Source organism: Hoplias malabaricus, chromosome 13, assembly GCF_029633855.1.
Source record: "Hoplias malabaricus isolate fHopMal1 chromosome 13, fHopMal1.hap1, whole genome shotgun sequence".
Taxonomy (NCBI): domain Eukaryota; kingdom Metazoa; phylum Chordata; class Actinopteri; order Characiformes; family Erythrinidae; genus Hoplias; species Hoplias malabaricus.
The window spans coordinates 4,293,251-4,308,157 of record NC_089812.1 but is presented as its reverse complement, the minus strand read 5'-3'; the positions used below and the strand labels follow the sequence as shown (position 1 = coordinate 4,308,157).

The window sequence follows — 14,907 nt, the reverse complement described above, 5'->3', positions numbered from 1 at the left end:
AAAAGCAGGCGAGGGGAGGTGTAGACATGTAGACAGACACAGAGGGGTTTAGACAAAAGTCTGGATGAGGAAAAGACGGCTATTCCACTGTCCTCCGAGTGCTCACACAGAGTTCAGCACAAAATCAGGGTCACCTCAGTAGGGCCATCAATCAAAAATGAATTGAAAATGAATCTAAATCAATATTCTAAATCCTGGGCATATCAATTAAAATTTGAGGTGGGCGATATGAGCGCAAATCAATATCACGATTAATTGTACATTTAACCACAATTACGATTAATGAATGATTATTGGTACGAGCTCAAGTCGCTCGGTCTGCCTCGGCATTTAGGGTGCTTCCATGTGGCAGATAGGGGGCAGAATCACGTGACTACAGCTTGGTAGCGTGGTTTTAAAGGGACAGTACGTGAACACACAGTGGGGACATAACATAATAAAAATAATCGATATAATCGATATAGACAACATTATGTTGATTAGAAGTTCTGAATGTCTATTTCGATACATTGCCTGGTTTTTCTTTTAATTCTGTTCATCCTTTTATTAGTATTTCTGTTGTCCCCCACTGTGTGTTCATTTACTATCCCTACTCCGCATGTGTCACATGATTCTGCTTCATCCAATCTGCCACATGGGACCAACATGGAGGAGAACCTAAACACAGAGGCCAGCCGAGCGACTCGAGCATCTCGAAACCAAAAGGGTTTTTTTGTTTGGACGTGATTTTACTTCAGGGAAGACTCCTCTGAACACAAAGAAGTCAAATATAAACAGTGATGACAAAAAAAAAAAAACAAGTTATTACAACCGATCTGTTTCCCAGGACAGTACAAGCCTCATCTGTGAACTATGAGGTAATAACCAAAACCAAAAACAATTATTCATTAATCGTAATCGAGGTAAAGTTTCAGTTAATCATGATACTGATTTACGCTCATATCGTCCAGCACTAGGCCGTCTAAAGTCTGCCTAAAGAAAGCTCATTTTTGACAGGCACCAGAAGGCTTTGTCAATGTCCCATACCTGAATGTCCTCCAGCAGCTCCTGCTTACGCCGACGAATATTCTCCAGCTCCTGCTGCTCCTCAGGAGTAAGGTCGTCAGGCACTGAGGAGGAAAGGACAATGAAAAAATCATAAGCAACAGTTCCAGCATTGATACAAACACTGAACAGAGCACACTTCTGAAATGCATTCTTTTTATCCACCAGGAATCACTGGGTGCAAGACAGGAACACACCCTGGAGGGGGTGCCAGTCCTTCGCAGGGCGACACACATTACTTCTGAAATTCCAACCAGTAAAAGTTTTGCTTTTAGTATAACTCGAGTTTTATTTTAGTGAGTAAGGGACTATAAGCACAAGCCACATATTCCTTCCCCAATGTTTCCTGAGTACAATAATCTGATCCCATTTTTCTGTTCCCAGGGCTAACAAAGCTTAAAACTTAATACAATGATTTTCCTTGTCTGAAATGTGAGTGATCGGTGAAAAATGTTTCCACACAACAGCGAAGACGAGGTCAAAATGTTTCCCTACACCCTCTGTAGGGCACAGTGTGATAACGGTTTCTGCACTCCTGTAGTGCATTTTATGCTGAAAAAGATTTTAATTCAACTATAAGGTTCACCTCTCCCTGTTGAATTAGTATCTAATTACTGTCAGGATGCTGTATTTTTAGTGTTTCATTATCTGTGATGTGCACTATGTAGGGAGCATGGCTCTATTTGTGACACTCCTCTACTGCAGAGAAGTGGGTCAGGGATCCATACTTACATTTCTTTCATTTTTAAGTCTAAATAAGGACTATTTAACAAAACTTTTTAAATATCACAGTTTCTGTTTGAGTACTGAGTAATTATTTACCCAAAATGGCAGCTACTATACACCATAATATCAACAGCAACCCGTACATAATTTAATAAGTCTTTAGTAAATGTGAGTTTTAAAGCTTTTCATAACTACATCAGTGCTTTGGAACCCACAAAGTGAGTGCATGTGCTGCTTGAATTAGAGCATGTTTCAATGGGGCAACCATGGCCTAAAGGCTTAGGCTGGGGACTAAAAGGTCACAGGTTTCATCCCCGGGATCAGCAGGAAATAAGGGGGTGGGGGGAGAAAAATTACAGCACTATCTCTTCCCTCAATATCCACGGCTGAAGAGCCCTAGAGCAAGGCTCAAAATTTGTAGTGCTGGGAAATGATGATAAAAAGAATGTAAAGCGTTTCATGTTAATAGTTTTTATATAAACTAAATACATTATAAAGAAAATATTAAAAAAACTCCCCACTCATCAAAGCAGACAGAGAGAAGCAGCAGTCTTTTTCAGCATGCCTTTCTGCCATTCCAGTATCCCTCTTTGGTTAATCAGCAACGATGGCCCCACTTCCTCTCTTCACAGTGGCCAAAGGCCAGCTCCGAGGTCAGAGGTTTGTCCAGCTAGCGGGTCACGCACTCACAAGGGGAGACTGAGTTAAGTAACACCGAGAGAAGTAGTGGGTGGGGGATGCACGATTGCTGACATTCTATGAATCACATCCCACACGTTCCATAAAATTGCTTCTCACAATGAGAACAATCTCCATAATGCACTTACCCCACACCTCCTACATTCCCTCTACTTCTCCATCTCCCAGGGGTACACACCCACTCAAAACGGCCCCTCGGCTAAATGTGGCGGCCAAATCTCCATAAAACGAGTAGTTTTTATTCCCACGGTGCACCTCGGGACGTTTGGCTACTTGGCTCTTATGGGGCAGAAGAGAACAGCTCCTCCGTGTCCATCAGGGACAGGTCTGACGTGTCCGTTTGTTACACAGTGACACATTGGGGAACTGGGATCCTTGTCTGTTTGTAGTGTATCTAAGTAAATGTTAGAGTATTGCTACTCGTGTAAAATTCATTTTTATGACTCAGCTTTAATTACAACATTAAAATCTCTCTCAATAATGAACAGAATATAATTACCATAGAGGAGGGGCTATAAAAACGAGACAATAAATCCCATCAAGCACAGGCCTAAGGCAATAACAATACAGACGAGGATGTAGACGGCCTGGAACAACGGCATAATGTTCTCCCCACAGTAAAAAAGCTGTTTGTGCTCTGCTCTCTCCCTCAGCTAGGAAACTCTCACTTCTCTCCCCCCTACACTCTATCAACGTAAGATTGTTCCCGAGCAATTACCAACACTGTGGCTCTCTTACATAAGCTGGCTATTTTCCTCTTAGTGTCTGAAATTCCAGTCATTTTAAGGGTAATACAATATTTCACAATGGATTCAGAACTTCTAATGAACACCAATCATTCCATGATGGATCTAGAATTAAATGAGCCGTCTAGTTTTTTTTTTTTTTAAACTGGTAAATGCAGAGCCGGCCCAGACTTTCCTGGTGCCCAAAGCAAAGTTTTGATGAGGAGCCCTCTCCTACCTCAACTCTGTGAGCAATAATGAAACCATTTAAGGTGGAACTGAATCTCAACTCACCACTTGGAAGTAACCATGTCGTTTTTTAATGTGGAATGGAATAGTTAGTGTGCTTGGGGAAGTTTAAATGAGTACTAGACCGTATAAATACATATAAGTATATGTTCACTTTTCAGCTTCAAGGTTTGGTTCATGATACTGTGACACTGAATGGCTTTTAAGGTTGTGGAGAGAAGCTGTGCAGTGGACGTTGCCTCTAAATATATTCCCACGACTATTATTTATTAACAATCCAACCTGGAGAAGAACAGTCACAGGTTTACCTCACTGCTGTTCCCGCAGTTTTTCCTCTTTTCATTTCCTGAAGGATGGTTTTGCTTCATCCTCTGATGATACACTAGCTCTCCCTAACTTGATGCAGTGTGCATAGTGAGCGTTTAGGGCCGTCCAGCTCTGGGTACAAGTCCCCTGTAACTTTACAAACATTTTTCAGATGTCTACAGGTGTGAATAAGAAATGTATTTGTTATTTACACCTTTGTTTTTTGCAGTTATCTCAAACCTTTCTCTTCTGCAAAGCCGCAGACGTGAGCTCTCAGACTTCAGCACTTCAAAGGTGTTAGCCTCTCTATGCTATTTAGCAGCACATGTAAGACGAGTCTGTGTCTTAAAAAGAGGTTGGCAAAGAAATGAGTTTCTTCCGTTTCTGGAGTCGCCGGATTAACCCTCCACTCCCAGAAGACTGAATTTCACAAGGCCTCACAGGACAATTTAATAATGAACAATTCAGTTTACAAACACGCAAGCCTCGGCGGAGTCAAAAGAGGAAGACACAAGAAAATAAGACTTTTTTTTTTCTTCCCAGAAGGAGTGAAGTCATACTGGGTGGACACACTCTCAAATCACCGCACATCCACCCACTGCATTTTTTAGAAACCCTGGTGGCGCTGATGGACCACAGACTGGGGCTCGGATGAGAGAGATGTCCTGTGACCAGCCCACTGAGGACACTCTGGCAGGAGCGTTTGCAGTTATTCATGGAGCTCTCAGAATGGCACTGATGTTTTTTTAGGGTCAGGCTCTACTCTTCCACATCAAACCAAAAAGGTTTTATTAAGTAGTTGGCTTATATGTTATGTCAAGTTTCCTTAATGAGGCTAGCTACAGATTAGATTAACTTTTCTTGAGATAAAATAAATGAAGCTAAAAATGGTGTAAAACCAAATGACCACATGTAGGTTTTGAAATCGATCTCTTTTGGCTTTCTGCACCTTTGTGTTTTCTCTGAAAGGTGGATGTAGCAGTTCACGCCTTCAGTTCTAGTAAGTGATGAATTTCTACTGTATTAATGCCTTTTGATGTTGGAAACCCCATGAAGGCACCGCACAAACTGATCTACCATTTCTCCTCCTTTCTGTTTCACAACGACAGATTTCTACATTTCGCCTGCTGCTAGAACAATGAACTCTGACCTGTATAGGACCAGACAGCCTCCGCTTCCCAGAGACTAGTTCAGACATCTTTCTCTTTCGAGATGTTTGACCGAATTAAGGGTTTAATCTTAATCTCTGTTTTAAGTTTATACTCAAGTTTTCTCCCAAAATTCTATTCCCCCAAAGAAGCAAATGAAAAATAAAATGGACAATGAACTGAACGCCAGGTTCAGAAACATCTGGAAAGCAGCCGGAAGTGCGGACGTTCCATTTTAATACATGGGAAATAAGGAATATTTTTAATACTTTAATGCAAATTATTTGTCAATTACTGGAACCCATTGTGGAGCCCACATTCCTCTTCCATCACAAATTTTCCAAGAATAGATTTAACACACACACACACACACACAGAGCCAAGTGTTTACAGGTTTGAACAGAGTGAGCACTTCCTCCCCATTATGCTGCCATCTGTAGTGGGTTTCTATTTTTACTTTCACTGTAAAATAAAATAAACAAATATCATGGCCATCATTGCCATTGAGAGCCTTGGCCATGAGTTTCATTCCCATTTAAAGGCTCCTATTTAATGGCTAATTATACTTTTATATGTTTATTTATGGGCGGCACAGTGGTAAGATTTGGTATTTTGCTCCTGGGCTCCCCCTACAGTTGCAGGATGTAATTCACTTTCACAGCACTGCTCTGAAATCAAGGGGGAGGGGAGAGAAGGGTGGCGGTTTCCTACTCTCTTCCAGACATTACATAGTGCAGTTTCTACAGTGCTGAACTCGGATTAGCGGCAGAGGGTCTTTCTCCCTGTTACAGCTCAGTTGAGCATCAGAATGATTTTGATGCTGTACTTTTAAGGTGAAAACACTACACGATGTTCCTTTAAATATTTATTTACTCAAACAAATGTCCAAATAAAAGTAGTCTACGTAGACATCATTGTGTATTTATCATTTTTAACATGCCACAGAACCAGAACAAAATAACAAACCCCAGCCAACATTGCGTCAAATGACAGATCAACGTCTAACATAACTTTGCATGAGATATCCCCTGTAGGGCATCAGTAAGTAGGTTAACATCACATCATTCATATGCTTAAGTGTGTAGCGTCTTGTACTTGCACACGATAAAGTAACTAAATAACAATAAAACAATGACGACGACACTTTCTTTTTCATTTAATTCATAATGCCTTTCTCTTTACTGAATCGGTTCATCACTGTTTAATGAGATGAAAAACTTGGCTTGGCTCTTTCCAATGAAATTATCTTAAAAAGAGTGTCTTTCTGAAGTGGATAGTATTTCAAGTCTCAGACGAGGGGGGTGCCCTAGCTTCAGTACGAGGAAAGCTAGGGCCAGTTGGGGAGAGGCTCAATTAGAAAGAAGCTCCCTGTGTGCAAAGCCTTTCAAGACCCAGTCCGTTTCATTCTTAGCAAGAATGCTAGCAGACAGCTCATTTCCATCCAGACCACTAGAGAAATCTCGGAAAAAAAGCCTCTCAGGAAATTGGAGTCCAAGCCAAGACGAGGATCTGCCCTGAAACCCCTGTGATCTGGCCCATTTTAGTGTATGCCTCCTAAAGCCAAGCAGCTTAAGAGACCAGCAATGTCAACAAGCTCCCATCTGTATCATCAGCATCCCATGCTTTAGTCGTCTCAGGTCAGCGGCCGAAGGTTAACACGATATAACACTGATACTAAGGATAGATGTGTATAATTATTACCGGCAGATGAAGTCAAGGGCACACGTATGCCGTACTCAGTGTGGTTTAGTGAGTATCTGATTCTCTGGGTGCCTGTTTCACACATGAACCAGAGAATCTCTAGAGAAACTCCAGGGGGTTTCAGGTGCGGAGATGTCTGGGAGTGGTTCTTTCACACATGCAGCGCACAGCGGGAGGTCTTGTGTCTGACGCATTCTCGCAGTTGGAAACGAAACACATGCTTTAGAAACACTGTGCAGTGCGTACAGGAGAACTCCGGAATATGAGTCTTTACTCTAAGCCTGGGTAACGTTCGGGACGAATGTTGCAGGTGTTCAAGTTCTCCGGGTAAACTCCGGTCCATTTCCGGATGACTGTGAAAAGTGTTACTAGGGTAAGGCCGGGCTGTAAATCGAAAATGAATCAAAAGACATTCAGAACTTCTAATGAATGCAATCCTGCGTATATTAATTATATTGATATTTCTTTTAATTCTGATCATTCTTTATTTTGTTAATTCTGTTAATACGACCCCAAATGTGTGTTAATGTCCTGTCCCTTTAAAACCACACTACCATGCTGTCGTCACGTGATTCTACCAAACAGAACTAAAACGAAGGAGAAAATAAAGGTTTTGACTTTTGTGAAGACGACATTGAACATAAAGAAGTTACATCTAAATACTGACAACTCAACAGCTCCATCGACCAATTATTATTAGCAAAATAATAATGAATAAATAAAAAAGACCCTGTAACGTTAGAAAAAATACACCCCAACTTGAGCATATTTACAGTCCAACCCTTGGCAGTGAACTATGAGGGAGAAAACCAAAACGCTCATTTATTAATCGTAATCGAGGTACAATAATTAATTAACCGTGATATTGATTTGCGCTCGTATCGCCCAGCACTAGACCAGAAGTATTTCAGCATTTAGACGTTCAAACCCATCTGTTTTGTGGACCTAAATTTAGTATACACACACCATCTCTCGTTCCCTTGTACCCCCCTCATACACCATCACCTTCCAGATGCAGCCTCATTCCCATCTGAACATCTTCAGCACAGCCCCCGTGCCTCAAGCCCCACAACATCCTCTCATCTGACTAAAGGCTTCCATCCTGCTGACGACTCCATGGGGCCTTGAGGGACGCATCTGTCCTTCTTGCTGATGTTTATCATGCTCGATCATGCCAGCTTTGTCCATCAATCAGTGCAGCAGATAAGCTCCCACACTTCTATACGGTTGGCCTGATAACACAAGTGTACTGCACTGAAGTGACAGGACCATTGTGCAGCTTTCAGTTACCAGTAACCAGAAAAATAACGGGAACACTCAGTCTCTTCAAGTCCTCAGAACACCCACTCAACCACGCCGCCTGTTCTGCATCTCCAGCCTTCCTGGCAGCCTGATGAGAGTTCCCCGTCGTCAATCAATCAGCGCAGGACTCGCCTCACCTTTGACTGGCTGCACTTGGACTGACCTGACCCACCCCCCCAGAGCCACATGAATTCATAGTCTCAAAGTGTCACAACCTAGCCCGAGTCAGAAAGGACAGGACTGTTTTTAATGGAGTGAGGGCCTCAGGGGGGCTCAACCTGAGCCCGCAAAACGAAGACAAGGCTCAGTTCTGCGCAGAGGAAGCGTGGGCCAGGCTGGCGGAGGAACACACAGGAAGTGATCAGATCACAAGGGTATCTTTACAACCGTTAGTGGCATTGTTCAGTTTATGTTGTAGAAATGAATGACTGAAGCTTTCAGCACTTTCTGAAACGCATTCGGTTAAAGGAACTCTTGGTAGCATTTGTATCTTAAAATCACAGCTTCAAAATCACTGTTATTCTCCAGTGAGCTGTAAGAGGAAAGATGGATCCTCTGTTGTTGCTACTGCGGGCTCAGCACTTGCAGAAACTGCACTATGTAACTATGTATACCACCATCCATCTCCCTCTTGATTTCAGGGCAGTGCTGTAAAAGCAAATTGGGGCGCCCAAGAGCTATAACACCAAATCTTACCTACTGTTCCTTTAAAGAGGAACTTAAAAATATCTTTAAATTAAAAATAGTAGCATTACTGATACTGAATGAAAACAAGAAGTTGGCAGCAGTCTGTAATGGGATCAGGCTAACGTCATCTCACTAGCCACACTTATACAGGTTTATAAATGATTTACAATCTGTTCATTATTATTCATTAATAATCAATTATAACAACGGAACAAAGGAAGACAGTGACCTGTTGTTTGCCAAATAGTGAACCCACATCTATCTACAGTTAAACCTCAGATCTTGCCAAATACTGACCTCAAAGTGTCTCCTCCATCGGTCGATATTAACCCTCTCAGCTGCAGTACATATTTGTTTTTAATTGATATTTTAACCCTTTAACCACAAAGTTTAATTAATTTAGACACTGATGATAATGTGGTCACTGCTGTCCTTGCTGTGTTTGTTAAAAATGATAATTAATAACAATGTAATATACAGATTGGTAAACCTTTAGAAGTGTAGCCTTATTTGACTATGGTTATATATTTCCCTTCTTTTTATGATTCCTAAATATATTTCTAAGCTGCTCCCTCCGCCAGAAGTCACGTGCCTCTTGGTAAATAATAAGCATGCGGCAGCTCACAGGGCTCGGCAGTAGTGAGTCTCAACTTTCAGCTTGTCCATGAACCCGCAGTCAGTCAGCTTCATGTTTCTCGTTTTACTACCCGAGTTTGACCCTATGGTTTCAAAATAACCATTACCTGGATAGCCCTCACCCAAGCCACACAACTCTAAACAAATAAACATGGGACATCATTCACGGGTCACGGCTTAGAGGTGAAGCATGTGGCCTGCGTAAATAAGGCATGAAGGAAGCGTAACCTTATAACGACACGATTTAAGCAACATCCGGAAGATTTTTCAGAGGTCAACTTTGTAGAGTAAACATTACATATATTTACGTGTCGTTTTAAAACCGGGAAAGTTACAAATTATAATCCACACGGAAAAGTCTGAACTATGAGGTGCACGTTTAAATAAAACTGAAAAAACTGACCTGGTTTTTGAAATCCCACTGATCTCCGGCCAGTCCTGGTCCCCTCCTTAAACTACCCTTCTGTTTTGGTCACTGATAAGAAGCACAATTTTATGACACTCTCAGCTATTCCAGAGAAAACGCGGTGGCCAAATGGTGGGCATTCCAGAGAGCCAGAACCAACACTATCCAGAAGAAGCCAGAGAGGCTTGTGCTACAGTGCTGTCACTTAGCAAGTCCATAGCAAGCAAACTGCTTCAGTCCATCTGGAGACATCCCTCTCCCTGCTCCCTCCGTCCCTCCCTCCTCCTGCTCAGTTCCTACAGCTCTGCTGTCATTTGCATGAAGGCTCCACCCAGTGGACAGTCTTGGCGGTTCATCTTTCTTCTCACATTTGACACCATTCAGCCAAGCTCACTCTTCGCAGTCTGAGAGCCAGACGTACACAGGAGGGTGGTGTAAAACGTCCGCACAAAATATACAACACCAACCCCTCTGCTGTTACAAACTTGACATCGTAACAATACACAACCCTTCTCTAGAAGGTGCTGTATAGATCCATCTATAAACACATTCTCCATCCATCTGAAGAACCCCTTCACGATGCACAGAGCATAATGTACTTCAAGTGTACAGGGTTCTACATGGAACCATTGTCTTTAGTAAAGAACCCTTGTAGAACCTTCCTTTTTAAGTGTGTACTTAACTTAAAGCCTTTTCACACAGAGTACAATTTTTTCGCACAAAAAAACGGATGAAGTCACAGGAAAACTCTGGAAGAGGCAGAAAAAAATCAATTCACAGCGATGATTCATTTATCATTTTACTGTAAACACTGTAACTAAACACCACACTGAACCCGCCCCAGTCTCCAGAACAACACGGGAGTTCAGCGGTGTTTCTGAAGGTCACTGGGGGAGTTTGAGGCTCTGCTTCTTCATGATGCTCCTCTCATTAAAGGGGATTAGATTTCCTTCATCCTCCACAGTTTTATACGCAGTGTGTTGCTTGTTCTTTAAGGTTTTGTGTTCCACTATGAACCAGACGAGCCGTTCCTCTGCCATCTTCCTGATCATTAGGTCTGTAACCATGACGACTGCGCTCCGATTGGTCGTCTTGGTTATAACGCATCCGTAAAACGCAGAAAACAGAACAGGTTCGGATTCAAAAAACGCAGACACAGCTAACACTCATTATTTTAAAATGGCGCCCTTTTTTTGAGGTATGCGGGGGTCAGCCGTGTTACTGTCACAGGGCCCAACCCTAATGATCACATATGAACTTAACTGAACTTATATAAACAGACAGGGTGCTGTCCTAATCTCCTGTCATACTGGTTACAGTCAACGTAGACCTAGACAAACCCGTACTGTAGGTGAGTGGCTGAGCCGGGCTGGATGACAGTGATCAGCGCTTGTAGATATAATCATTAAATAAGCTGCTTATCTTCACGTACAGATTCAAAATGCAAACTTCCTCAGTGACATGTAACAGACAAAACAGATTCAGGACACGCAAAATAACGCCTCTGCTCTCGTAAATCACGTGAAGTGCCTTCAAGGAAGGACAGTGCTTTTGTCGCTTTGTTACACAAATATTAACTTAACCTCATGTGTGCCACAGCTCACCTGGGTCAAAACATTCATCTCTGTTTGATGCATTAAAATATACATTTTTTTAAATTTACTTGAAAGACAATTTCCTCTCTGTCCTTCAACGTTAATATTTTAGCTCTTTGTCGAATGTTAGTCGGTAAATAAAGGAAATACCATCAAGACTCACTCAGACCCATGAGTCATGAGACATCCTCACACTCTCATCATTCCTTTAGCCAGTTATTCCCTCACCGCATCTCATAACACACACACACACACACACACACACACACACACACACACACACACACACACACACACACACACGTAGGCTTGACACAACGCTCATCGATAGCTGCACAAAGTCCCAAAGGTAAAAAAAAGCACTCCCAAATTACTCAGTCCAACACTCATTTCAGTCTGGGACCATTATTTCACATTGCTCCTGAAACAAGCTGATTCAGCGTGACCTGTGAAGGGAGGTGACGCAGTTCTTAGTCACGCAATGGGCCTAGCTCTTCCCTTAAGGAGCCACTTAAAGGAACAATAGGTCAATTTTGGGTTTTCTCCCAAGGCTCCCCCTAGCATAATTCCTTTTGACAGCACTGTACTGAATTCAATGGACAAGGGGGTTGTTTCATACCCTCCTCCACAAGTTACACAGTGCAGTTTCTGCAGCACTGAGCCCACAATAGTGACAACAGAAGCTCTATTCTCCCAACCACAGCTCAGTGAAGAATCACAATGATTTTGAAGTTGTACTTTTTTAGGTAAAAATAGTAAATAGTGTTCCTTTAAGTCCATGACGCTCTCTAGTTTCAAAGTGTGAATGAAGGCACAAGAATGTATTTGACCATAAAAGAGGAGGTCACAGCTGAACTAGAGGCCAGAATGTGAAGGGGAGACCGGAGAGACAGCGTCTCTCCAAAGCAAACAGGGCCAGAGATTTGCAGCGTAAACATCCTGCAGCGTGCGACCAGATGAAAGCCCTGAGGATCTGTTTCACTAGAACTGTCACTGCACATATTTAAAGGACCAGCTCAGGAATGTAGCGCAGCTTGAACTTGAATGTATTTAAATGAAAAAATAAAAAACCTTGGTACTAGACATGGAATGGAATGAAGATTTTATATCACAATTATCAACCAAATGTATCAGTTATTGTCAGTTTCACTGATACACACAATTTCAGCATGATTTATATCGAACATCAAAAAGCAGCAGCACTTAGTGTACTCATTTAAATAAAGTTTAAACAAAAACAGACCTAAGTGAGCAATAAATTCTGCAGTCTTGTTTTTCTGTTTGCCTTCTGTAAAGCTGGAAAGGTCATGTGAGATTACAACAGGGCTGTAGGTGGTATCCATATTATATATATATATATATATATATATATATATATATATATATATATATATATATATATATATCATTAACATTGTTTTACCGTGGGGTGGGGTATGTGCTGTCGGGCTGCGTGAGCCTCATATCTGAAAGTGTGAAGGGTTTTCGGCTCTGTGCAGTTCAGCTCACCACAGCCCCTCCAACTGTGCACACTGACATGTTTCTGAGAGAGTAATAAAACCAGGTTTCCGTGCTGGAGGGACAGAAAAGTTCTAAAATAAACAAAATAAGACAGGCTCTGTTTAGGAGCACAGCTGGCCAGCTAACTATATTAAGATATAAGGATTTGCTTAACAGAAAATGAGTAATGATAACTGCACAAACCACAAATTGTATTGTTTTTGTGGAAATACATTTGCTACAGAGAGGCATTTTTATTTCAAACAGCTCCTAACGCAAAAACAAAAATGACCTAGAATGATTTAAAGTGGAACTTAATGTTAATGTCGGTGTCTTATAGAGCACTGTTAAAAAGTAGAAAGTGTCTCAGAATTTTATTCTCAATTTAATGTGGGGAAAGAAAGCACTTGAATATAATTACAGTGCCATTTAAAGTGGAATGGAGTGCTGCACCAATTCAGGTGTTAACAGTTAACCATAGCCCATTAGCTTACTTTTCAGTCTTCTCTCGCTCCGGTGTGGTTCCCAATCTCACTTCCCCATCCTGATTTAATCTCTCTGGTTTAGATTCGTCCTTGGGGAGTGAATTCAGGACCGGGGACAACATAGTGGCTCTGTCACTGCGCCATGTTTCCCCTGACACAAAGCAATCAGGGTCTGGGAGACGGTTCCTAACTTTGTATCTAAACTACCGTATCACTATTCGTTAGGAAAGTTTCATGGCACCTTCTGTGAGAACCACTGCTTGGGGATAGGGACAGACAACAGCAGCACAAAGTCTACACTTTGGATCCATTGGAGAATATGATTTGGAACAGCTTCTGATTGTTCACTGCATTTATTACTGAGAATAAATGAGAGCTTGTAGACTACTTAGCTGTCTAGAGCTTTAAGAAAACCATTCAGGCGCCGCCAGGAATACAGAGTCTGTCAACGCTTCACCACTATATACATGGGATTAGTCTGTAAAAACAGTTTTATATTAGCATAACAGCTCTAGCACGCAGGCTGCTATATACTGGCATGGTGTATTTAGCATCATCGGAAAAAGCCTACACATACAACCCACGCTTTTGTCTTAGCAGAGGAAGCCAGCCACAGGCACAAACCATGTGACCAGAGCCATCACAGTGTAACTTTAACACACCAGCCATAGGAAACGAGCTGCGCTGCACACGTACGCACTCAAAAAAACTATCCCATCTTATCTTCAGTGACAGTGAAAGGGCCACCCATCCCCCACAATCCCTTGCTGTGCTAGTTTTAAGGGCTCTGGCCCAGGCTGAGCACAAGTTGCTGCTTCCGTTTGTGGCTTTCATTCAGAGCTACGTAGGGTGAGAGACCAAAGTCCACACCCTGTGTGTGTGTGGGAGGGGGGGGAAAGCAGCCTGCACAACATCCTGCTTCATTGTAGCCAACGTTAACCTGAGCCGGTTTACCGAAATGTTGCTCAGTAGGTTTCTATCCTCTTCCAGTCGCAGGCAACTACACACACTTTCAGTAAACAATCCAAGTGATTTCTTACTAATCCAAGCCCTGAAATACAGATTACTTACAATCCTCTTTTATGAGAGACTGTCAAAATATTCAACTTCACTGGTGATTAGTTTGTCTCGATTCTGAGTGATCTCCTCCCTACCGTGTACATAGCGAGCTTTCTGACGGACGTCTAGCCTTAGAAGAAAAGCAATATTTAGACGACAATGATGTCACTTCTCTTTTCTCTCGCCGTAAGTGACCAACGTTTTATTCACAAAGCTCTCAGGATCACTTCGGATTTCAGGATTCTAGTGGTGTAACGAGTCACAAATCGGATCAGATCACGGGGTTTGAGTCACGGACAGGACTGCTTTTCCAATTCACCAAAATAGTAAACGTAAAATATTACATTTAGTTTTCAGTTGAAATAATATCGTAGCAAGCTTCACAGATGATGTCAGAATGGCCACTGGGGGAACTGGGGGAGCCTGATTCACCATCTCACACACACAAATAACTTCTCACACAAACACAATTCCACACACAAAATGTCAAATTACATTGACTTCCATTGTAAATCAAGTAGGATTTTTTCCCTTCTTCTGTAAAGTTACTATTTTTGGAGATAAATGTTGTTCTTTGGACGATATGTTAATATTTCCTCTAAACACAAAGGGGATAAACAACAGTAAACACTTGCAGCC

At 42.0% G+C, this 14,907-nt stretch overlaps 1 protein-coding gene across 4 annotated transcripts in view; it reads right to left on the bottom strand.

Moving 5' to 3' along the window:
- cyth1a (cytohesin 1a) overlaps positions 1-14,907 on the bottom strand; it is a 69,619-nt gene that overhangs the window by 19,483 nt on the left and 35,229 nt on the right. For 3 of the 4 annotated variants that reach the window (XM_066643075.1, XM_066643073.1, XM_066643074.1), the window contains exon 2: positions 1,027-1,109. In XM_066643075.1, the coding sequence (XP_066499172.1) occupies positions 1,027-1,109 (83 nt within the window). Of the gene's footprint in view, positions 1-1,026; positions 1,110-9,626; positions 9,713-14,907 lie in introns of those variants that run through there. The other variant, XM_066643076.1, reaches the window with a different exon arrangement.